This window comes from Oncorhynchus nerka, linkage group LG1 (genome assembly GCF_034236695.1).
Source record: "Oncorhynchus nerka isolate Pitt River linkage group LG1, Oner_Uvic_2.0, whole genome shotgun sequence".
Lineage (NCBI taxonomy): Eukaryota > Metazoa > Chordata > Actinopteri > Salmoniformes > Salmonidae > Oncorhynchus > Oncorhynchus nerka.
Window position 1 is genome coordinate 20,236,327 of NC_088396.1, and position 25,265 is coordinate 20,261,591.

The 25,265-nt window shown below is 43.0% G+C and overlaps 1 protein-coding gene across 1 annotated transcript in view; it reads right to left on the reverse strand.

The window, feature by feature from the left end:
- Window positions 1-25,265, reverse strand: part of kdm6a (lysine (K)-specific demethylase 6A) — an 85,437-nt gene that overhangs the window by 54,946 nt on the left and 5,226 nt on the right. The window contains 4 exon segments of the mRNA XM_029638776.2: window positions 4,270-4,314; window positions 11,207-11,265; window positions 15,726-15,775; window positions 17,052-17,160. Coding sequence (XP_029494636.2) covers window positions 4,270-4,314; window positions 11,207-11,265; window positions 15,726-15,775; window positions 17,052-17,160 — 263 coding nt within the window.

The window sequence follows — 25,265 nt, forward strand, 5'->3', positions numbered from 1 at the left end:
AGGAGGAGAGGGTTAAACATAGGGTGGAACAAAACGCGACACATTTTTTTTAAAGACTTTCATTCACAAAAGCAAAAATGTGTGGAAATAACCTAAGGGTGCTTTTTTTCATGGGATAAAAATAGAGCGAGTAGCTATGGCAAAGAACTAAATGACTGTTGATTCTGAATGCTAGAGCATCCCTGAATTGTGTGGGTGTGTGTGAGTGAAAGAGCAAGCAACGCTGTCACCAAAATTACCCCCACCCACAACCACCCCGATATAAACCCCAAAAAATAAGACACCCCATATAGGCTACAAAACAAACATACTCCACTCTACTGCTCCACCCCTCTCCTATACAAATACACACATCTTACAAATAAACGCCAACTATAACAACACAAATAAATACACTCACAGTGCGGTTGTGAAAACAAAGGCTATCGTATGTCACCACGGAGGTCTGCCACAGCAAGAGAGACTACAGTAGAAACACTGATCTCACTGCTGAGGCTGCCTGTGCACTGCTCGCTCGCACGCACACACGCACGCACGCACACACACACGCTGCTGTGCTGAAGCAAAGCACTCTGAACCCATTGGCCTCTCTCCCCCTCCTATCCCTGTTCCAATCCTTCCTTCCTCCCGCTCTCGTTCATTTGTTCCCTCCAGAGAGCTAGGCGCTCCAGCTTCTCTAGGCTGGAACAGATTGGCAGAGACACAGAGCAAACGGCAGACAAGCTAACAGAGAATACCTTCTACAGGACAGACAGATAAGAGGCAAAACACTAAACAATACCAAGTGTTCTCTGACTGAACCCCAATTATACCAGAGTTAAGCTATTAGTGACAAAGTCGTGTTGTATTATGAATCTGACGTAGGCCATATCACCCACTGCTCTAGCCCTGTAGCTCTCCAGGAACAATGTTGGTGACTAGGACTGGGAATTCCCAGGGAACTAACGATAGATTATAACTATACTTTGGTGCCGATACGGCATGTATTGCCATACACGGGGCTGCGCACAATTGGCCCAGCGTCGTCTGGGTTTGGCAGGGGTAGGACATCATTGTAAAAAAACATTTGTTCTTAACTGACTTAGTTAAAAAAATTATAATAATTGCAATTCGATACTGTGATTCTATTGCGATTTGATGTTCCAAACATATTGCTCACTGTGTCTGCTGCAGAGAGATAAGAGAGAGAGCTACTACTGATCAGTCATGGCAATAAAAAGGGCTGAAAACCAAAATGGTGCAGGTACAGTCAACTAGCGCAAAAATAATATCCCGATATGTAACTGTCAATTTTCCCCCCATCTCTATTGGTGACCACTTCTCTGGCCCTATGAGGTAACATTACATCTTCCAGCTCTGAATTCCTCGGAAGTCTCTAGCTGGTGATGTAACATGTCCTACATTGAGGGAGAAACCCAAATGACCCGCTTCTCTGTATCCCCCTCCTCCCCCATGTGGAACTCCCTTCCCCTGGGAGAGAGAAGGGCTATACTATATACAGTACCAGTCAAAAGTTTGGACACACCTACTCATTCAAGTGTTTTTCTTTCTTTTTAGTACTTTCTACATTGTAGAACAATAGTGAAGACATCAAAACTATCAGCTCAAATAAGCATAGAGAAATGACAGTCCATCACTATTTTAAGACATGAAGGTCAGTCAATCCGGAAAAGGTCAATAACTTTGAACGTTTCTTCAAATGCAGACGAAAAAACCATCAAGCGCCATGATGAAACTGGCTCTCATGCGGACCGCCACAGGACAGGAAAACCCAGAGTTACCTCTGCTGCAGAGGATAAGTTCATTAGAGTTACCAGCCTCAGATTGCAGCCCCAAAAAAGCTTCAGAGTTCTCCACATCAACTGTTCAGAAGAGACTGCGTGAATCAGGTCTTCATAGTCGAATTGCTACAAAGAAACCACTACTAAAAGGACACCAATAAGAATAAGAGACTTGCTTGGGCCAAGAAACACAAGCAATGGGCATTAGAATGGTGGAAATCTGTCCTTTGGTCTGATGAGTCGAAATTTGCGACTTTTGGTTCCAACCGCCGTGTCTTTGTGAGACGCAGAGAGGTGAACGGATGATCTCTGCATGTGTGGTTCCCACCATGAAGGATGGAGGTGGTGGTGTGATGGTGTAGGGGTGATTTGTTGGTGACACCATCAGTGATTTATTTAGAATTCAAGGCACACTTAACCAGCATGGCTACCACAGCATTCTGCAGCAATACGCCATCCCATCTGGTTAGCGCTAAGTGGGACTGTCATTTGTTTTTCAACAGGACAATGACCCAAAACACACCTCCAGGTTGTGTAAGGGCTATTGACAAAGGAGAGTGATGGCATGCTGCAACAGATGACCTGGCCTCCACAATCCCCCGACCTCAACCAATTTGAGATGGTTTGGGATGAGTCGGACCGCAGAGTGAAGGAAAAGCATTGCTCAGCATGTGGGAACTCCTTCAAGACTGTTGGAAAAGCATTCCTCTTGAAGCTGGATGAGAGAATGCCAATTGTGTGTAAAGCTGTTATCAAGGCAAACTGTGGCTACTTTGAAAAATTGTAAATATATTTGGATGTTTTTAACCATTTTGATTACTAAATGATTCAATGTAGAAAATAGTAAAAATAAAAGAAAACCCTTGAATGAGTAGGTGTGTCCAAATGTTTGACTGGTACTGCTCAGTGATTTCTAACAAGTCAATTCATAAAATTTCTCCCTGCTAGAGCAGCTGGTCAACTGTAAGTGCTGTTATTGTTAAGTGAAAATGTCTAGGAGCAACAACGGCTCAGACACGAAGTGGTAGGCCACACAAGCTCATGGAACGGTACGGCCAAATGCTGAAGCACGTAGCTCGTAAAAATCGTCTGTCCTCGGTTGCAACACTGGAAGCAACGTCAGTACAACTGTTTGTCCCGACAAACTTCATGGTCAAGAAACCGCATACAAGCCTGGGGAAGGCCCTTTTCTGTTTCAGCACGACCATTTTTTATTTATTTTACTTTTTTATTCTACCTTTATTTAACTAGGCAAGTCAGTTAAGAACAAATTCTTATTTTCAATTAGGCCTAGGAACAGTGGGTTAACTGCCTGTTTAGGGGCAGAACGACAGATTTATACCTTGTACAATGTTCCAATATCTACTGGAAAGCCTTCCAAGAAGGAATGGAGCCTGTTATAGCAGCAAAGGAGGGAACCAACTCTATATTAATGACCATGATTTTGGAATGTGAAGTTTGACGAGCAGGTGTCCACATACTTTTGGTCATGCCGTGTATGTAAACTTGGCAGGCTGACAGCACTGGAGGCACTCAAGGTCAAGGCAGGGGAGAAGAAAGGGGGGGCAAGGACCAGAACTAGGGTTGGTGTTGACTAGCTTGTGTACACCTATCCAAACTGAAAAACATCTCCTGGTCAAAAAATTGCACTTAAAACAATGGAGCACTCAAAAGTGTGCAAGTATCTACTTACTGTTATAGATGAATGCCTCACAAGCTAATGGAATGGCTGGAGTTGACCGATGCAAAACACATTTCTTTTTAATAAGGCCTAAGCATCTCATGCTCGTGGTATACATTGCTAATGGATGGGCTCTCCAATGCCATCATTAAATCAAGCTATATTTATATAGCACACTTCAGATGTAGAATGCAACGCAATGTGCTTTACAGGGGAAAAAAACATTTAAATAATGAAAATAAATGACATTTTTACTACGCAACAAACATAAGGGAAAAAAAAGAAGAAGGACAAACTAAAAAACATGAAGGAAAAGTAAATCTAAAAAGATGTGTTTTAAGATCACAGTTTCAGCCCTGCTCAGGTTCTCTGGCAGGCTATGCCTCTCCATGCCTCTTAGTCCTAGGCTTTGGGATAGTTAAAAGGCCAGTGCCAGAGGACTTGAGGGACCTACTGGGTACATAACTTAAAAGCATGTCTGACTTGTATTTAAAAACCCAATAGAAGAACCTTAGATCTAAAACTCAGGCAGCCAGTGTATTACTCATTACCAATAACACTTTTTGGAGAAAAGCAAAACAAAAATAGCCTGATCGGATGGCTTGACTGTTGGCTTTATAACATTTAGATCCAATATGGCTCCTAATCATGGCAGTAACATTAGCTGCATTATTCTTGATAAAATAACTAACACGTAGATGCATAATGACTGCCTAGACAACATTTAGATTCAAGATGACAGCCAGTTGCATGAAAGACACATCCTCGCAGTATTACTCCCTATGGAAACTAATAGAGGGGGCCTACCTTTTCTGTCCTGCCTGGGCCTCTGAGGAGGGGGGCTGCACTGGCCTAGACAGGGAGAAAGGGGACCTACAGTAGTCAATATCAGGCAATGCCACAGACACCTAGCAGCACTACACAGCCTCAGCAAAGCACTTACTCAAAAAGGACCCAAGTACAGTAATACATTCCCCATCACAGGTATATGGGGGAGGGAGGGTATTTAGTTACTACTCCTCTGGTGCAATGTAGGAAATCACTTTTGAGATTTGAATTATTCAGTTAGTAATTTATATAGTGGCACCTCTCCTACTAGCTGCTTGAAAATGGAAAAAAACAGTGTATATTCTCTCGCTCCAAAACCATCGTTTTAATTCCTTAGTCTAAGACGTTGGGGAGGGGGGTGCTAAACTGACATCTGGAATGGTTTTTAAAAAGGGTCATACTATGGATAATTTAGCTATCTGATTTGGAATTTTAAGTCAACTTTAAGTATAATAAAAAATTAAAAGATTGGGATAAAATATAGATTTTTGGCCATTATTACTAAAGCCATAGAACGCATTGAATAACACATTCATAAATGGCAAAAAGGACAGCAAAAAAAAGGTTTTGAAATGTCTGTATATATATATATATATATATATATATATATGGGCTCCCGAGTGGTGCAGTGGTCTAAGGCACTGCATCTCAGTGCAAGAGGCATCACTACAGTCCCTGGTTCTGTATCACAATCACATCCGGCCGTGATAGAGTCAAATAGGGCGGGCACAATTTGCCCAGCGTCATCTGGGTTAGGCCGGGGTAGGCCGTCAATGTAAATAAGAATTAGTTCTTTTAACTGAATTGCCTAGTTAAATAAAAAATAATTAATTATAAACATACACACACTGTCACGCCCTGACCTTAGTTCCCTTTTCATGTCTCCGTTTTAGTTCGGTCAGTGCGTGAGTTGGAGTGGGCATTCTATGTTGTGTATTCTAGGTTTTGTATTTCTGTGTTTGGCCTGGTATGGTTCCCAGTCAGAGGCAGCTGTCGATTGTTGTCTCTGATTGAGAACCATACTTAGGCAGCCTGTTTTCCCAATATGGTTTGTGGGTAGTTGTTTTCTGTGTTAAATCAAAATATATTTCAGATTCTTCAAAGTAGCCACCCTTTGCCTTGATAATAGCTTTGCACTATCTTCGCATTCTCTCAACCAAGCTTCATGAGGTAGTCACCTGAAATGCATTTAAATTAACAGGTGTGCCTGTTAAAAGTTCATTTGTGGAATTTCTTTCCTTCTTAATGCATTTGAGTCAATCTATTGTGTTGTGACAAGGTAGGGGTGGTATACAAAAGATAGCCCTATTTGGTAAAATACCAAGCCCATATTATGGCAAGAACAACTCAAATAAGCGAAGAGAAATGACAGTCCATCATTACTTTAAGAAATGAAGGTCAGTCAATCCAGAAAAGTGCGGTTGCAAAAATCATCATATGATGAAATTGGCTCTCGTGAGGACCATCACAGTAAAGGAACACCCAGAGTTCTCTGCTGCAGAGGATAACTTCATTGGAGATACCAGCCTCAGAAATTGCAGCCCAAATGAATGCTACACAGAGTTCAAGTAACAGACATCTCAACATCAACTGTTCAGAGAAACAATTACTAAAAGACACCAATAAGAAGAAGAGACTTGCTTGGGCCAAGAAACACAAGCAATGGACATTAGACCAGAGGAAATGTGTCCTTTGGTCTATACTCCAAATTGGAGATTTTTGGTTCCAACTGCCTCTTTGTGAGATGTGGTGTGGGTGAACGCATGATCTCTGCATGTGCATTTCTGTAACTCCCTCAAGACTGTTGGAAAAGCATCCAGGTGAAGCTGGTTGAGAAAATGCCAAGAGTGTGCAAAGCTGTCATCAAGGCAAAGGGTGGCTATTTGAAGAATCTCAAATATAAAATATATTTGGATTTGTTTAACACTTTTTTGTTTACTACATGATTCCATGTGTTATTTCATAGTTTTGATGTTTTGACTGTCATTCTACAATGTAGAAAATAGTAAAAATAAAGAGAACCCCTTCGGTAGGTGTCCAAACATTTGACCACACACACACAGAGATAGAGAATGCATTCGTAAAAAATTCAGACCCCTTGACTTTTCCCACATTTTGTTACGTTACAGCCTTCTTCTAAAATTGACTAAATGTTTTTTCCCTAATGAATCTACACACAATACTAATAATAATTTATTCAAAACAAAACGACTGAAATCACATTTACATAAGTATTCAGACCCTTTACTTAGTACTTTGTCGAAGCACCTTTGGTAGCAATTACAGCCTTGAGTCTTCTTGGATATAACGCTACAAGCTTGGCACACCTGTATTTGGGGAGTTTCTCCCATTCTTCTCTGCAGATCCTCTCAAGCCCTGGCAGGTTGGATGGAGACCGTCGCTGCACAGCTATTTTCAGGTCTCTCCAGAGATGTCCGGGTTCTGGCTTGGCCACTCAAGAACATTCAGAGACTTGTCCCGAAGCCACTCCTCGTTGTACTGTTGGAAGGTGAACCTTCACCCATGTCTGAGATCCTGAGAGCTTTAGAGCAGGTTTTTATCAAGGATCTCTCTGTACTTTGCTCCATTCATCTTTGGCTCAATTCTGACTAGTCTCCCAGTCCCTACCGCTGAAAAACATCCCCAAACCATGATGCTGCCACCATGTTTCACTGTAGGGATGGTGCCAGATTTCCTCCAGACGTGAAGCTTGGCATTCAGACCAAAGTGTTCAATCTTGCTTTTATCAGACCAGAGAATCTTGTTTCTCATGGTCTGAGAGTCTTTAGGTACTCCAAGCGTCTGTCATGTGCCTTTTACTGAGGATTGGCTTCTGTCTGGCCACTCTACAATAAATGCCTGATTGGTGGAGTGCTGCAGAGATGGTTGTCCTTCTGGAAGGTTCTCTCATCTCCACAGAGGTACTCTGGGGCTCTGTCAGAGTGACCATCAGGTTATTGGTCACCTCCCTGACAAAGGCCCTTCTCCCCCGATTACTCAGTTTGGCCGGGCGGCCAGCTATAAGAAGAGTCTAAGTGGTGCCAAACTTCTTCCATTTAAGAATGATGGAGGCAACTGTGTTCTTGGGGACCTTCAATGCTGCAGAAATGTTTGGGTACCCTTCCCCAGATCTGTGCCTCAACACAATCCTGTCTCAAGAGCTCTACGGATAATTCCTTCGACCTCATGACTTGGTTTTTGCTGACATGCACTGTCAACTGTGGGACCTTAAAATAGACAGGTGTGTGACTTTCCAAATCATGTCCAATCAATTGAATTTACCACAGGTGTAGAAACATCAAGGATAATCAATAGAAACAGGATGCACCGGAGGTCAACTTCGAGTTTCATAGCAAAGGGCCTGAATACCTATGGAAATCTTTTTATTTTTTACAATTTCTAAAAACATGTTTTCGCTTTGTCATTATGGGGTTTGCGTTTAGATTTATGAGGAACTTTTTTTATTTAATCAATTTAAGAATAAGGATGTAATTTAACAAAATGTGGAAAAATTCAGGGGGTTTGAATACTTTCCGAATGTACTGTATGTATGTATGTATGTATTTTACACACACACACACACACAAAATCCTTTTTTTGGGGGGTAGGCACAAAACTACATTCATACTTTCATTCTTTTATTTTACCGGTAACCTTCAGACAAGTCCCGTGACTTCTGGACGCAATAGAACAAAACGGAGAACCCCATCATGTTTGTGTGCATCTCCCCGTTCCATAGAGTGGTTGTTCGTAGGTCAAACCATTTGGACGCTACAGACGTTTTCGTAAAAAGACTGTTCACCCGCAGATGCGAAGTGCGACACTGGCGGATTGAGACGCATCCAATGCCAAACTGATATCTCTAGCTTAAACTGAAATAATTTTATGGACATTTTCTTGTTATGAAACTTATATTCAAATCGACTTTGGGGGGTTAAATACCAGCTTCAGCAGTGGGAGAAAACAGTGAGAGACAACGATGGCCGTGAACTGGATTACACACACAGAGCACCCACTGCAGTGTCGACAGCATCAAATCAAAGCCACCCCTGTCAAGACTGTGTGCACATGCGAGTGTGTTAGTTTGCAGAGAAATACACCCCGCCACACACAACAGAGCATATCACACTACATCCTCTTCCTCTCCCCACACTTGAACCTTTCATGACTATAACCTGAGCATGTACAGTCGTGGCCAAAAGTTTTGTGAATGACACAAATATTAATTTCCACAACGTTTGCTGCTTCAGTGTATTTAGATCTTTTTGTCAGATGTTACTATGGAATACTGAAGTATAATTACAAGCATTTCATAAGTGTAAAAGGCTTTTATTAACAATTACATGAAGTTGATTCAAAGAGTCAATATTTGCAATATTTTTCAAGACCTCTGCAATCCGCCCTGGCATCCTGTCAATTAACTTCTGGGCCACATCCTGACTGATGGCAGCCCATTCTTGCATAATCAATGCTTGGAGTTTGTCAGAATTGGTGGGTTTTTGTTTGTCTACCTGGCTCTTGAGGATTGAACACAAGTTCTCACTGGGATTAAGGTCTGGGGAGTTTCCTGGCCATGGACCCAAAATATCGATGTTTTGTTCCCCGAGACACTTTTGCCTTATGGCAAGGTGCTCCATCATGCTGGAAAAGGCGTTGTTCATCACCAAACTATTCCTGGATGGTTGGGAGAAGTTGCTCTCGGAGGATGTGTTGGTACCATTCATTATTCATGGCTGTGTTCTTTGGCAAAATTGTGAGTGAGCCCACTCCCTTGGCTGAGAAGCAACCCCACAAATGAATGATCTCAGGATGCTTTACTGTTGGCATGACACAGGACTGATGGTAGTGCTCACCTTGTCTTCTCTGGATGCCCCAAACAATCGGAAAGGGGATTCATCAGAGAAAATTACTTTACCCCAGTCCTCAGCGGTCCAATCCCTGTACCTTTTGCAGAATATCAGTCTGTCCCTGATGTTTTTCCTGGGGAGAAGTGGCTTCTTTGCTGCCCTTCTTGACACCAGGCCGTCCTCCAAAAGTCTTTGCATCACTGTGTGTGCAGATGCACTCACACCTGCCTGCTGCTATTCCTGAGCAAGCTCTGTACTGGTGGTGCCCGATCCCGCAGCTGAATCAACTTTAGGAGACGGTCCTGGCGCTTGCTGGACTTTCTTGGATGCCGTGAAGCTTTCTTCACAACGATGGAACCGCTCTCCATGAAGTTCTTGATGATCCGATAAATGGTTGATGTTGGTCCAATCTTACTATCAGCAATATCCTTGCCTGTAAAGCCCTTTTTGTGGAAAGCAATGATGATGGCACGTGTTTCCCTTGCAGGTAACCATGGTTGACAAAGGAAGAACAATGATTCCAAGCACCACCCTCCTTTCGAAGCTTCCAGTCTGTTATTCGAACTCAATCAGCATGACAGAGTGATCTCCAGCCTTGTCCTCGTCACCACTCACACCTGTGTTAACGAGAGAATCACTGACATGATGTCAGCTGGTCCTTTTGTGGCAGGGCTGAAATGCAGTTGAAATGTTTTTTTGGATTCAGTTAATTTGCAAAGAGGGACTTTGCAATTAATCTGATCACTCTTCATAACATTCTGGAGTATATGCAAATTGTCATCATACAAACTGAGGCAGCAGACTTTGTGAAAATGTAAATTTGTGTCATTCTCAAAACTTTTGGCAACGACTGTATACAGTGAAGGATTTCCTTTCCCTGAACTGTCACCAAAGTTCGTCGTCCCAAATCCCCTGAAGCACCAACAGGCTCTAGTCTCGCTGCATATAACATTTTCAAAGTGGGCTCATTCTATATTTGCTGTCAGCAGTGTTCCAGGCTATATTTGCTGTCAGCAGTGTTCTAGGCTATATTTGCTGTCAGCAGTGTTCTAGGCTATATTTGCTGTCAGCAGTGTTCTAGGCTATATTTGCTGTCAGCAGTGTTCTAGGTTATATTTGCTGTCAGCAGTGTTCTAGGCTATATTTGCTATAAGCAGTGTTCTAGGCTATATTTGCTATAAGCAGTGTTCGAGGCTATATTTGCTATAAGCAGTGTTCTAGGCTATATTTGCTATAAGCAGTGTTCGAGGCTATATTTGCTATAAGCAGTGTTCTAGGCTATATTTGCTATAAGCAGTGTTCTAGGCTATATTTGCTATAAGCAGTGTTCGAGGCTATATTTGCTATAAGCAGTGTTCGAGGCTATATTTGCTATAAGCAGTGTTCGAGGCTATATTTGCTATAAGCAGTGTTCGAGGCTATATTTGCTATAAGCAGTGTTCGAGGCTATATTTGCTATAAGCAGTGTTCGAGGCTATATTTGCTATAAGCAGTGTTCGAGGCTATATTTGCTATAAGCAGTGTTCGAGGCTATATTTGCTATAAGCAGTGTTCTAGGCTATATTTGCTATAAGCAGTGTTCTAGGCTATATTTGCTATAAGCAGTGTTCTAGGCTATATTTGCTATAAGCAGTGTTCGAGGCTATATTTGCCGTCAGCAGTGTTCTAGGCTATATTTGCTATAAGCACTGTTCTAGGCTATATTTGGCCTAAAAGTGGCAGAAGCAGTAAATGGCAACATTCTTCGAAAAACAAAACGTCATATAAAAACCATGATAGTACTGATAGGCTGAATGCTTGACTGACACAGTAATTCCGACAAGATAACAGGTAGCCTATTCCTCAACAGTCACTCACACCAGTCAGGTAACGGTTAAATGCAAACACACAGTAAAGAACATACAATAGCTAGACAAATGTATTGTATTACCACACAATTTCAGGACTAATTTCAAAGCCCGTGAGGTCATTAAATGCTGAAATAGTGAAGCAAATATAAGTCTCTGGTCTCTAGCCATAAAAATGCACTAGAGTGCAATGGAAAATACTCAGGGTGTGCAGCTACTTACCACTGAAATGCGTTGTAATGGAAGTAAACCATACCAAGGCCATATAAAAAGGCAGCATTCTGAAAGAGGGGGAGAAAACAATGAGTGGCAGAAACAGCACCAGAGCACTTATTTCTCAAACATCAATGTTTTTTTGTTTTTTTAAAGATGCCGTGACTGAACAACACTAATTACTCACTCAAGTTTAAAACAACATAGACCATGAAACCAACCAGATCCCTAATAACATTAAGTCCTGGTTGAGCAATCTCACTGGAAAGTATCAGAGGCTCAAAGGTCAATGGCTAACACGTAAACATCTCTCTGTGCCAGTTCCCTGTGGGGAGTCTGCGGGGGGTTAATCTGCTGCTCCAGTCACACCTGCCCAGGTAGAGAAACATACCTGGTGAAACAAACCTACACACCTCAACACTGTCACTATATTACTGCACCAGATATGGTTTAGTTAACAGAGACAGAAACAGTAGCCCCCTCATCCCTGAAAGGATTAAAGTGCATTCTACTGTATGTCCATAGGGTAACTGGTAGAGTATAAGCCCAAATACATACTTCGGTTAATTTCAAATGAGTCTGAAATTCACCTTTCAGGGGTAACTGTTGTGGCCCAGTTTCATATAACAAACTGTAGTAATAGTCAGAACTGAAACCGGTAGAGGTGTTAAATCTCTAACCACATCACCTCCTACTCAGACATACACACAAATCAAGTGGAAAACCAATACCAATCAGAGGTAAATACTGCACATAACAACGCCATTCAGAGCGCTTCACTACCAAAACACGAGAGAGAGCGTGAGAAGACTCACTGCACCATCTATGAAGCTTGGACTGAGGAAAGAGCAGGACAAGAAGGAAGGAAGGAACAAACTAATTCTGCTTCCACCAGCCATCAAAAGTGTTAAGTCTAGAAAAAGCTGAGAACAGCTGGGGTTTAGAAAACCCTGTTAAAGGGTGAGAGTGAGACAATCAGTGAGTTGAGAAACAGAGAGGAAGCATAAGTCAGAGTAAGGATGTTTCTGAAAGCCTGTTAGTCTACATATTCATTCATCTCATGTGCAGTTTGAAGTCGGTAGTTTACGTACACTTAGGTTGGAGTCATTAAAACTCGTTTTTCAACCACTCCACAAATTTCTTGATAACAAACTACAGTTTTGGCAAGTCGGTTAGGACATCTACTTTGTGCATGACACAAGTCATTTTTCCAAAAATTGTTTACAGACAGAATATTTCACTTATAATTCGCTGTATCACAATTCCAGTGGGTCAGAAGTTTACAGAAGTTGGCTGCCTTTAAACAGCCTGGAAATTCAAGAAATTTATGTCATGACTTTAGAAGCTTCTGATATCATTTGAGTCAATTGGAGGTGTACCTGTGGATGTATTTCAATGAATACCTTCAAACTCAGTGCCTCTATGCTTGACATCATTTGAAAATAAAAAGAAATCAGAAAAAAATTGAAGACTCCACAAGTCTGGTTCATCCTTGGGAGCAATTTCCAAATGACAAAAAGGTACCACGTTCATCTGTACAAACAATAGTATGCCAGTATAAACACCATGGGACCATGCAGCCACCATACCACTGAGGAAGGAGATGCGTTCTGTCTCCTAGAGATGAACATACTTTGATGCGAAAAGTGCAAATCAATCCCAGAACAGCAGCAAAGGACCTTGTGAAGATACAGGTACAAAAGTATCTATATCCACAGCAAGGAAGAAGCCACTGCTCCAAACCCGCCATAAAAAAGCCAGACTACGGTTTGCAACTGCACATGGGGACAAAGATCGTACTTTTGAAGGAATGTCCTATGGTCTGATGAAACAAAATTAGAACTGTTTGGCCATAATGACCATTGTTACATTTGGAGGAAAAAGGGGGACGCTTGCAAGCTGAAGAACACCATCCCAACTGTGAAGGACAGGGTGGCAGCATCATATTGTGGGGCTGCTTTGCTGTAGGAGTGACTGGTACACTTCACAAAATAGATGACATCATGAGGAAGTAAAATTATGTGGATATATTGAAGCAACATCTCAAGACATTAGTCAGGAAGTTAAAGCTTGGTCACAAATGGGTCTTCCAAATGGACAATGACCCCAAGCATACTTCCAAGGTTGTGGCAAAATGGCTTAGGACAACAAAGTCACGGTGTTAGAGTGGCCATCACAAAGCCCTGACATCAATCCCATAGAAAATTTGTGGGCAGAACTGAAAAAGCATGTGCGAGCAAGGAGGCCTACAAACCTGGCTCAGTTACACCAGCTCTGTCAGGAGGATTGGGCCAAAATTCACCCAACTTACTGTGGGAAGCTTGTGGAAGGCTACTCGAAACGTTTGACCCAAGTTAAACAATTTAAAGGCAATGCTACCAAATACTAATTGAGTGTATGTAAACCTCTGACCCACTGGGAATGTGATGAAAGAAATAAAAGCTGAAATAAATCATTCTCTACTATTATTATTGTGACAGTTCACATTCTTAAAATAAAAGTGGTGATCCTAACTGTCCTAAGACAGGGAATTATTTACTAGGATTAAATGTCAGGAATTGTGAAAAACTGAGTTTAAATGTGTGTGGCTAAGGTGTATGTAAACTTCCGACTGTATCTATCCCATGAGAGACAGAGAGACCCAGTTAAGTTCAGTCAATGTTTTAACCATTTCTTCCAGACTGCTCTCCCTCTTAGTTCAACCTGCCATCCTGCTCCAGTTTCAGCCCTTCCTTATGCTGGTCTCAAGCCCCAGCCCTCTCTCCCAGGCAGCTCCCTAACCCCAGCCCTCTCTCCCAGGCAGCCCCTAACCCCAGCCCTCTCTCCCAGGCAGCCCCAGCCCTCTCTCCCAGGCAGCCCCTGCCCCAGCTCCCTAACCCCAGCCCCCTCTCCCAGGCAGCCCCTGTCCCAGCTCCCTAACCCCAGCCCTCTCTCCCAGGCAGCCCCTGTCCCAGCTCCCTAACCCCAGCCCTCTCTCCCAGGCAGCCCCTGTCCCAGCTCCCTAACCCCAGCCCTCTCTCCCCAGGCAGCCCCTGTCCCAGCTCCCTAACCCCAGCCCTCCCCCAGGCAGCCCTGTCCCAGCTCCCTAACCCCAGCCCTCTCTCCCAGGCAGCCCCTGTCCCAGCTCCCTAACCCCAGCCCTCTCTCCCAGGCAGCCCCTGTCCCAGCTCCCTAACCCCAGCCCTCTCTCCCAGGCAGCACCCGTCCCAGCTCCCTAACCCCAGCCCTCCTCCCAGGCAGCCCCAGCCCCTAACCCTCTCTCCCAGGCAGCACCCGTCCCAGCTCCCTAACCCCAGCCCTCTCTCCCAGGCAGCCCCTGACCCAGCTCCCTAACCCCAGCCCCCTCTCCCAGGCAGCCCCTGTCCCAGCTCCCTAACCCCAGCCCTCTCTCCCAGGCAGCCCCTGTCCCAGCTCCCTAACCCCAGCCCTCTCTCCCAGGCAGCCCCTGACCCAGCTCCCTAACCCCAGCCCTCTCTCCCAGGCAGCCCCTGCCCCAGCTCCCTAACCCCAGCCCTCTCTCCCAGGCAGCCGCTGCCGCTGCCCCAGCTCCCTAACCCCAGCCCCTGTCCCAGCCCCCTCTCCCAGGCAGCCCCTGTCCCAGCTCCCTAACCCCAGCCCTCTCTCCCAGGCAGCCCCTGTCCCAGCTCCCTAACCCCAGCCCTCTCTCCCCAGGCAGCCCCTGTCCCAGCTCCCTAACCCCAGCCCTCTCTCCCAGGCAGCACCCGTCCCAGCTCCCTAACCCCAGCCCTCTCTCCCAGGCAGCCCCTGACCCAGCTCCCTAACCCCAGCCCTCTCTCCCAGGCAGCACCCGTCCCAGCTCCCTAACCCCAGCCCTCTCTCCCAGGCAGCCCCTGACCCAGCTCCCTAACCCCAGCCCTCTCTCCCAGGCAGCCCCTGCCCCAGCTCCCTAACCCCAGCCCCTGTCCCAGCTCCCTAACCCCAGCCCCTGTCCCAGCTCCCTAACCCCAGCCCCCTCTCCCAGGCAGCCCCTGTCGCAGCTCCCTAACCCCAGCCCTCTCTCCTAGGCAGCACCCGTCCCAGCTCCCTAACCCCAGCCCTCTCTCCCAGGTAGCCCCTGTCCCAGCTCCCTAACCACAGCCCTCTCTCCCAGGCAGCCCCTGTCCCAGCTCCCTAACCCCAGCCCAGGATAGATCCCCCAACTCTCTCCCAACTCTGCAGCAGTGAAACCCAACACTGTCTGCTCCATCACTGTCAAACCCCCAACACATCATTCACCCTCCAATGGGCACCACTGCAGACTGAAACTTTAACATCCATCCATCTCTTATCCACCCACACTGGGAACAGGGAGAAACCACACCACCAGAGAACTGGTGGCTGGCCTGGCTAGGTCAAAATGTCTCACCAAGTTTGACCTATGAGGTGACCCAGCTACTGGAGAACAGCTGCCCTTGTCTAACTCCATTCTTTATTATCATCACAGTTGTTTTATGCCAAGAGAACCAGGGGTCATCAGCAGACAACAGCTAGACGTACTTGGATACATGCTGTTTAAGTAGCAACTCACCTTCCAGTAGTCCGACTGTAAACTGTAGTATCTCTGGTATGCAGATAATGCTGAGAGAGAAAGAGAACCGTTACTGAAGACAAATACAATGGGGTTACAATAAGTTTACATTTCACCATCTCCATAACACAGATTCTTTCCATTCAATCTTGTGGTGCCACTACCTCAAGCAATATTGGACTGAATTTCTGCCCAGGGCATTAAAAGAAACTGTTATTTGAAGTTAACACTCCCAATAAACACGCATTCCAAAAAACACACAAATGAAATGTTAAGAATACTAGAGAGACATCTTCAGCTAACTCCGTCAGACTTTTAGTCATAGAAAGCCTTGAGCCATCTACAGACAATGGCAGTGGAATTACATAACGGCAGAGGAGAGAATGCTCAAACAATCAAGGGTGACAACAGAGAGAGCAGACCACTCCACATTAGGAGTGTGAACATTTAAATGAAATTGAGATCTTTAACGCTAAGAAAAACCCATAACTGAAGAAAAAAAATAGTGTTTGTTTTTTCACAAAATTAAAATCACAGTGCACTGGTCACAAAACATATTTCCTGTGTTATAACCTAACTAGACGATAGGCTATGAAGGCCTGGAGTCAACACCGGGAGTCGACGTGCCAGGAGTGGAGGAATCAATTTTTTTGGAGTCGACGCTCCACCACTACGTTAAAAGTTGGAAAAATGGAAAAGAAAGGCAAGCAACAGCAGCAAAGTTCTGTATGGCAATACTTTGAGAAGTTAAATGAAAAGGAAATGCAAACTGAGATGTGGAAGTGAGGTACAGTAAAGGTAGTACATGTGCAATGCTTAACCATCTGAAAGGGACGCACCGTGAGACCTAAACCGTTGCTGACAGCAGTGCAGAAGCATTGTGAATTCACGTGGAATTTCCTGGATTTCTCTTATCGTTTTAACCAGAAAACCGATAAGTAAATGGCTGTTTAAACGTTAAGAACATTTTTACATTTCTTACATCCCTACTCCACATGCAAACATGACAGTCTAGTATATCAGTCTTTTTGTACGTGGTTTGTGGAGATTAAGAGCGAAGGCGTGTAGTCTGGCTGGCGGATGCTGCTGCTTTAAATCCCAATGTCAAAATACTACATTCTGCCAAACATACAATTACAAAAATTGCTGTTACATTAAAGACAAAACTAAAAGGGCTGCAGTAGCCTAAATTGATTCGCTGAATGTCAGCTGCAATTCAGACATTTACAGCAAATTGGTACAGCTTAAATTCAGGATGTGATCAGTCAATAAACTCAAATGTCTGGTGTGGACCCTGTGTGTGTGTGTGTGTGTGTGCATGTTCACCTTTTGGATAGTCCTGCAGGAGGAGGTTGAAGTGGCCCAGCTGGCAGAACATCTCTGGCTCTACCTTCCCTTCTGCCTTCAGGATGGCAGAGTCATAGCAGCTTACAGCCTGGAGAGAGATGGGAGAGGAAGGTTACATTTGAATCATTTCAACACCCCTTAGCCTATTAGACAGTGGCCTAAGGAAGGTCCACAACTTTCAGAAATCCACACCTAAATCTAGGCCTAAGTCTCCACAAAAAAACACTTCTATAATGCCAAGAAATAGTGATGATTGCAAGAGGAACTTCAAAACAATAACAGCCATCCAATCATTTACAAAGAGCAACACGCAAGTCCATCGCCTAGCTTGAATATCACTGAACCATATGATTGATCCTCTCATAGAATAGATACAGGTATATGGCAGAGGATGACCCAGACACACATAGCAAACGGATGTCTTTTTCAGCGGCCACACAAATCTTCCAGATAGTTAGAACCACAGAAAATCAAAAGAGGGAAGTGAGTGTGTTTGTTTGTACCCAGTTTTGCTGAGTGCCAAATGAGAAAACGGCCAGTGTGCTAGAGGCTGGAAGGACGCGCAACACAAGCTTATCATCATCACCAGGACATAGCCTCGCCACTCAGCCCAAAGCATGTCATAGAACGAGAGCAGTCTGCCTAAGCCATTTCAAATCATTAAAATCTTCCAACTTGATATGAAAACGACATTTGCATTCATTAGATTTGTTATCCCAGTGCAGCAGCAATTGTATTCCAGGAACCTAGAGTAAAGCTGTGTTTATGTGCTCCTCCTTTAACCCAACATGTCCAGCGTCCACTGACACTGCAGAGCAGGTACTGTATTGACTAGGGAGTAGAGGTTGACCGATTACCTGTTGAGTGTAGGTGGCAGTATTTTGATGTTTGGATGAAAAATGAAACTGCCTATTTCTCAGGCCCAGAATATAGAATATGCATATAATTGTCAGATTAGGATAGAAAACACTCAAGTTTCCAAAACTGTCAAAATATTGTCTGTGAGTATAACAGAACTGATATTGCAGGCGAAAAACTGAGGAAGATCCAACCAGGAAGTGCTGTTTTTCCTGAAACCTCTCTATTCCATTGCATGCCTTCCCTCCATTTAAAAGGGATATCAACCAGACTCCTTTCCCTATGGCTTCCACATGGTGTGAACAGTCTTGAGACATAGTTTCAGGCTTTTATTCTGAAAAATGAGCGAGAACGATCACATTGCATCAGTGGAAGGCTGGGTGCCAGCAGAGTTTTGCATGCGCAACAGCTTGGAGCAGACATTTTCTCTCTCTCTCCTATTGAAAAAGCTACGGTCCGGTTGAAATATTATCGATTATTTATTGTAAAAACAACCTGAGGATTGATTATTTTTAAAAGTTTGACATGTTTCTACAAATTTTACAGATACTATTTGGAATTTTCGTCTGCCCGTCATGACCTGCACGAGCCTGTGGATTTCTGAACAAAACGCACCAACCAAATGCAGGTTTTTGGATATAAAAATAATCTTTATCGAACAAAAGGAACATTTATTGTGTAACTGGGAGTCTTGTGAGTGCAAACATCCGAAAATCATCAAAGGTAAGCGATTCCTTTTATTGCTTTTCTGACTTTCGTGACAAATCTACTTTGCTGCTAGCTGTTTGTAATGTTTTGTCTGCTGAGAGAGATGTCCTAACATAAACGCTTGAATAGCTTTTGCTGTAAAGCTTTTTTGAAATCTGAAACGCCAGGTGGATTAACAACAGGCTAAACTGTGTTTTGCTATATTGCACTTGTAATTTCATGAAAATTTAATATTTTTAGAAATTTCATTTGGCGCTCTGCAACTCAGCGGATGTTGACGAAAATGATCCCGCTAACGGGATGGGTGCGCCAAGAAGTTAATCGGAATGGCCGATTAATTAGGGCCGATTTCAAGTTTTCATAACAATCGGAAATCAGTATTTTTGGACGCCGATTTTGCAGATTGTTTATTATTATATTTACACCTTTATTTAACTAGGCAAGTCAGTTAAGAACACATTCTTATGTTCAATGACGGCCTAGGAACGGTGGGTTAACTGCCTTGTTCAGGGGCAGAACGACAGATTTTTACCTTGTCAGCTCTGGGATTCAATCTTGCAACCTTACGGTTAACTAGTCCAACGCTCTAAGCACCTGCCTCTCATTGCACTCCACGAGGAGCCTGCCTGTTAAGCAAATGCAGTAGAAGCCAAGGTAAGTTGCTAGCTAGCATTAAACTTATCTTATAAAAAACAATCAATCAATCAATCATAATCACTAGTTATAACACATGATTGATATTACTCGTTTATCTAGCGTGTCCTGCGTTGCATATAATCGATGCAACGCAGGGGGATGATTTAACAAAAGTGCATTTGCGAAAAAAGCACAATCGTTGCACGACTGTACCTAACCATAAACACCAATGCCTTTCTTAAAATCAATAGTGGTATATATTTTTAAATCTGCATATTTTGGCTAAAAGAAATCAAGGTTAGCATGCATTATTAACCAGGTGAAATTGTGTCACTTCTCTTGCGTTCATTGCATGCAGAGTCAAGGGTATATGCAACAGTTTGGGCCACCTGGCTCATTGCGAACTAATTTGCCAGAGTTTTACGTAATTATGACATAACATTGAAGGTTGTACAATGTAACAGGAATATTTAGACTTTGGGATGCCACCCGTTAGATAAAATACAGAACGGTTCCCTATTTCACTGAAATAATAAATGTTATGGTTTTGAAATTATAGTTTCCGGATTCGACCATATTAATGACCAAATGGCTCGTATTTCTGTGTGCTATTATCCTATAACTAAGTCTATGATTTGATAGAGCAGTCTGACTGAGCGGTGGTAGGCACCAGCAGGCTCGTAGGCATTCATTCAAACAGCACTTTCGTGTGTTTTGCCAGCAACTCTTTGCACGCACAGCGCTGTTTATGACTTCATGCCTATCACCCTAATGGCTGCTGTAACCGATGTGAAATGGCTAGCTAGTTAGCAGGGTGCGCGCTAATAGCGTTTCAAACGTCACTCGCTCTGAGACTTGGAGTGGTTGTTCCCCTTGCTCTGCATGGGTAACGCTGCTTCGAGTGTGGCTGTTGTCGATGTGTTCCTGTTTCGAGCCCAGGTAGAGGCGAGGAGAGGGATGGAAGCTATACTGTTACACTGGCAAACATCCAATAGTCAAAGGTACAGTGGGGAGAACAAGTATTTGTTACACTGCCGATTTTACAAAGCATGTAGAGGTCTGTAATTTTTATCATAGGTACACGTCAACTGTGAGAGACGGAATCTAAAACAAAAATCCAGAAAATCACATTGTATGATTTTTTTGTAATTAATAGAATTCTGTGAATAACACTTGTATATTTTATCAATGTTTATTATGAGTATTTCTGCAAAATCACCGGATGTGTTGGAATCAAAACATTACTGAACGTAATGCGCCAATGTACACTGAGATTTTTGGATATAAATATGCACATTATCGAACAAAACATACATGTATGGTGTAACATGATGTCCTATGAGTGTCATCTGATAAAGATCACCAAAGGTTAGTGATTAATTTTATTGTAACAGTTTGTCGTCTGAAGAGGAATCGGACCAAAGCGCAGCGTGGTAAGTGTTCATGATTTTTATTTACACTGAACACTAAACAAAAATAACCAAGCGAATTATCGAAACCGAAACAGTCCTGTAAGGTGCAAAACACCTGGCTCTAAGGTCAGGGGGTGACATTTATCTAGATTTCTGTATTTTTGTGACTCTTATCTTTGGCTGGAAAAATGGCTGTGTTTTTTTGACTTGGCGGTGACCTAATCATATGTTGTGCTTTCGCTGTAAAGCATTTTTGAAATCGGATACGATGGGTAGATTAACAAGAAGTTTATCTTTCATTTGCTGTTTTGGACTTGTTAACGTGTGAAAGTTACATATTTCAGAACACCTGCCCTAGAAAGGTTCAAAGTAGAGGTCGACCGATTTAGATTTTTCAGCGCCGATACCGATTATTGAAGGATCAAAAAAGCTGATACCGATTAAACGGACAATTTTTTAAAATGTATTTGTAATAATGACAATTTCAACAATACTGAACACTTATTTTAACTTAATATAATACATCAATAAAATCAATTTAGCCTGAAGTAAATAATGAAACATGTTCAATTTGGTTTAAATAAAGCAAAAACAAAGTGTTGGAGAAGAAAGTAAAAGTGCAATATGTGCTATGTAAGAAAGCTAACGTTTCAGTTCCTTGCTCAGAACATATGAAAGCTGGTGGTTCCTTTTAACAGGAGTCTTCAATATTCCCAGGTAAGAAGTTTTAGGTTGTAGGAATTATAGGACTATTTCCCTCTATACCATTTGTATTTCATTAACCTTTGACTATTGGATGTTCTTATAGGAACTTTAGTATTTCCAGTGTAACAGTATAGCTTCCGTCCCTCTCCTTGCCCCTACCTGGGCTCGAACCAGCAACACAACGACAATTAGCGCTCGCTAACTAGCTAGCCATTTCACTTCGGTTGCACGAAAGTGCTGATGGAATTCATATTTACGCGCCTGCTTCTGCCTACCACTGCTCAGTCAGATACTTAGATACTTGTATGCTCAGTCAGATTATATGCAACACAGGACATGCTAGATAATATCTAGTAATATCATCAACCATGTGTAGTTAACTAGTGATTATGATAGATTGTTTTTTATAAGATAAATTTAATGCTAGCTAGAAACTTACCTTGGCTTACTGCATTCGCTTAACAGGCAGTCTCCTTGTGGAGTGCAACGAGAGAGAGGCAGGTCGTTATTGCGTTGGACGAGTTAACTGTAAGGTTGCAAGATTGGATCCCCCGAGCTGACAAGGTGAAAATCTGTCGTTCTGCCCCTGAACAAGGCAGTTAACCCACCATTCCTATAGACTTCTTTTGCAAAGAGAGTCCTACTGGATATTCCGATTGGAAACCATGTCTCCAAAGGGGCATAATGAGGACTTTCCCAATAGCCATTTCCTGGGAACACCATCTGATTCATGTATCATTATGACAGCCACTGTTGGGTATTGCGACATACATTTTGTTTACCTGATTTGAATGGTTATACAGGTATAATATTCACACAATCAATGTCTCAATTGTTTCAAGGTTTAAAAACCTGTCTTTAACCTGTATCCTCCACTTAATCTACACTGATTGAAGTGGATTTAACAAGTGACATGATTAAGGGATCATAGCTTTCACCTGGATTCACCTGGTCAGTCTGTCATGGAAAGAGCTTGTTTTGTACACTACGTGTATATTGTTTTTGCGTTGCCGCTTTCAACTTAAATATGTTTTCTTTTAAACACCCTAATTCGTGCTTGTCTTATGTCTATAAATATGGGTGTGGTAAACTTCCTGTGAAATGACCTGACAAGGATCCTAGCAGGGTGGAAACGTTGTCTGTTTATCAATAAAAAGGTACGTGGTGGAGCTTATGAGTGTGCAGGCTTCATTTCTTTTACACTGAACAAAAATATAGATATGCAACAATTTCAAATATTTTACTGAGTTACAATTCATAGGAAATCAGTCAAATTAAATAAATTCATTAGGCCCTCATCTATGGATTTCACATGACTGGGAATACAGATATGCATCTATTGGTCACAGATACCTTAATAAAAAGGTAGGGGTGTGGATCAGAAAACCAGTCAGTATCTGGTGTGACCACCATTTACCTCATACAGCGCGACATCTCCTTCGCATAGAGTTGATCAGGCTGTTGATTGTGGCCTGTGGAATGTTGTCCCACACAATGGCTGTGCGAAGTTGCTGGATATTGGAGGGAACTGGAGCAGTCTGTCGTAAACGTTGACCCAGAGCATCCCAAACAGGCTCAAGGGGTGACATGTCTGGTCAGTAAGAACTGGGACATTTTCAGCTTCCAAGAATTGTGTACAGATCCTTGCGACATGGGGCTGTGCATTATCATGAAACATGAGGTGATGGCGGCAGATGAATGGCACGACAATGGGCCTCGGGATCTCGTCACGGTATCTCTGTGCATTAAAATTTCCATCGATAAAATGCAATTGTGTACGTTGTCCCGTAATGCCTGCCATACCATAACCCCACCATGGGATGGGGCACTCTGTTCACAATGTTGACATCAGCAAACCGCTGATTATTTTGACCACGTGTCTGCCTGCAAGCGGAACATCTTTGCAAGTGTGTGAGTGTTTAGGCTACCTGCCCCTTCCAAGCATAGGCTACTGTACTGACGTTACAAAGTGATTCAGAAGACGGGGAGAGAGATTTTTTAATTAGCTAGAGAAGAATGAACTTATTCAGTGCTAATTAATGATACTGTAGGCCTAGTTGTCACACGTGTCACTTTAGACTCATTAACTACAAAAACCTTGTTATCTAGCTAGCTCAAAGGACATTCAAAGTTCTTCCATAGAAGTTGCTCCTCCTAGGTATAATTATGTGGCCCTAATTCAGATAATCTGTCAGAACAAAATGCCCAGCGCTTCAAGCCTCTTCCTCAACCCTCGCTCGCCCTCTTCCCACCTGCAACATTTTTGTCACATTTTGCGCAATAGGCTAGTGTAGCCTATCACGCATGTAAACAACTAGCTTGCCTACTTTATCCACACTGATTGGTGAAGTAATTGAATTAGCTAAATGTAAAAATATATATATATATATATATATATATATATATATATATATATACAATAAATTAAAAACCTGGTGGATTTCACAGGTTAAAAAAGAAACCGAAAGAAGAAAAAAAGTTGTTTTATATTTTGGGGGTTCGAACCGGTTCAGCACTTTATTTTGCTGGTACGAACAGTGGAGTGGAACAAAACAAAACACAATTAGTGGTTATGTTAAGATCTAAACCATTGTGAAATAATTTAGGTTCCAACCTCTGCTTTAAACACAGTGGTCCCCCAGCCAACCCTGGTCCTGGAGAGCTATGTGGTGGCAGGCTTTTGTTCGAGCCCAATAATAAACACACACCCAGGTTTAGTATTCAAACATCTGCCAAATGTCCAAACAGAGAGTGTTAGTACAGTACTAGGGTTGAATGGCGGGAACCCGGTTACCGAGATTTACCGCCCAAAACGACTCCCTTTTCCCAGGATAAATAACAGCGAGAAACTGGTCAATTATAATAAATTATTTATATGAACAGCATTGCGTGAAATGGAACTGTTAAATTACATTTAAATCTGGCTTCTCTATGGCCTCTGCATGATGAATCACCACTCAGGGTGGGGACAAAGAGACCATCTCAGAATGGAGCGCAATTCACACTTCATGTGTAGACCTAGCATCTCATCATGGCAACTTTTTCTTGTGACGGGTAGGCCTACATTCGCTGCAACATAGTCTACTATACAGTAATATAAAGACTGAATAAGCGTCTAATTTACCCATCTCCATCTGGCTTTTGGGGGTCACCTTGTTTTGTAATTAAGGAATTGTATTTTTTTGTATTGCAACTGCAGTTTTAGAAAAGCCTGTCACTTGAATATCGTTGCTTTTAATATCAGTGCACGCGCGAGCACTCTCACAGCCTGTCTCTCCATCAACTCCTTTGAAATTTCATCCAGAGTTTCAAGTTCCTTAACAAACTATCATTGTCCAAACACACCAAGACAGTCATGAAGAGGGCACAACGCATTTTGCCCCTCAGGAGACTGAAAATATGTGTCAGGGGTCCCAGATCCTCAAAACGTTCTACAGCTGGACCATCAATACCATACTGACCGGTTGCATCACCGCCTGATATGGCAACTGCTCTGCATCTGACCGCAAAGCGCTACATAGGGAAGTGCGTACAGCCCAACACATTACTGGGGCCAAGCCTCTTGCCACCCAGGACCTATATACTAGGCGGTGTCAGAGGAAGGTAAAAAAAAAAGAGTCTCCAGTCGACCAAGTCATATACTGTTCTCTCTGCTACCGCACGGCAAGCGATATCGGAGTTCCAAGTCTAGGTCCAAAAGGCTCCTTAACTTCTACCCCCAAGCCATAAGACTGCTTAACAATTAATTAAATGGCCACCTGGACTATTTACATTGATGACACCCCCCTTTGTTTTTACACTGCGGCTACTCGCTGTTTATTATATATGCTTAGTCACTTTACCCCTACCAACATGTACAAATTACCTCAACTAA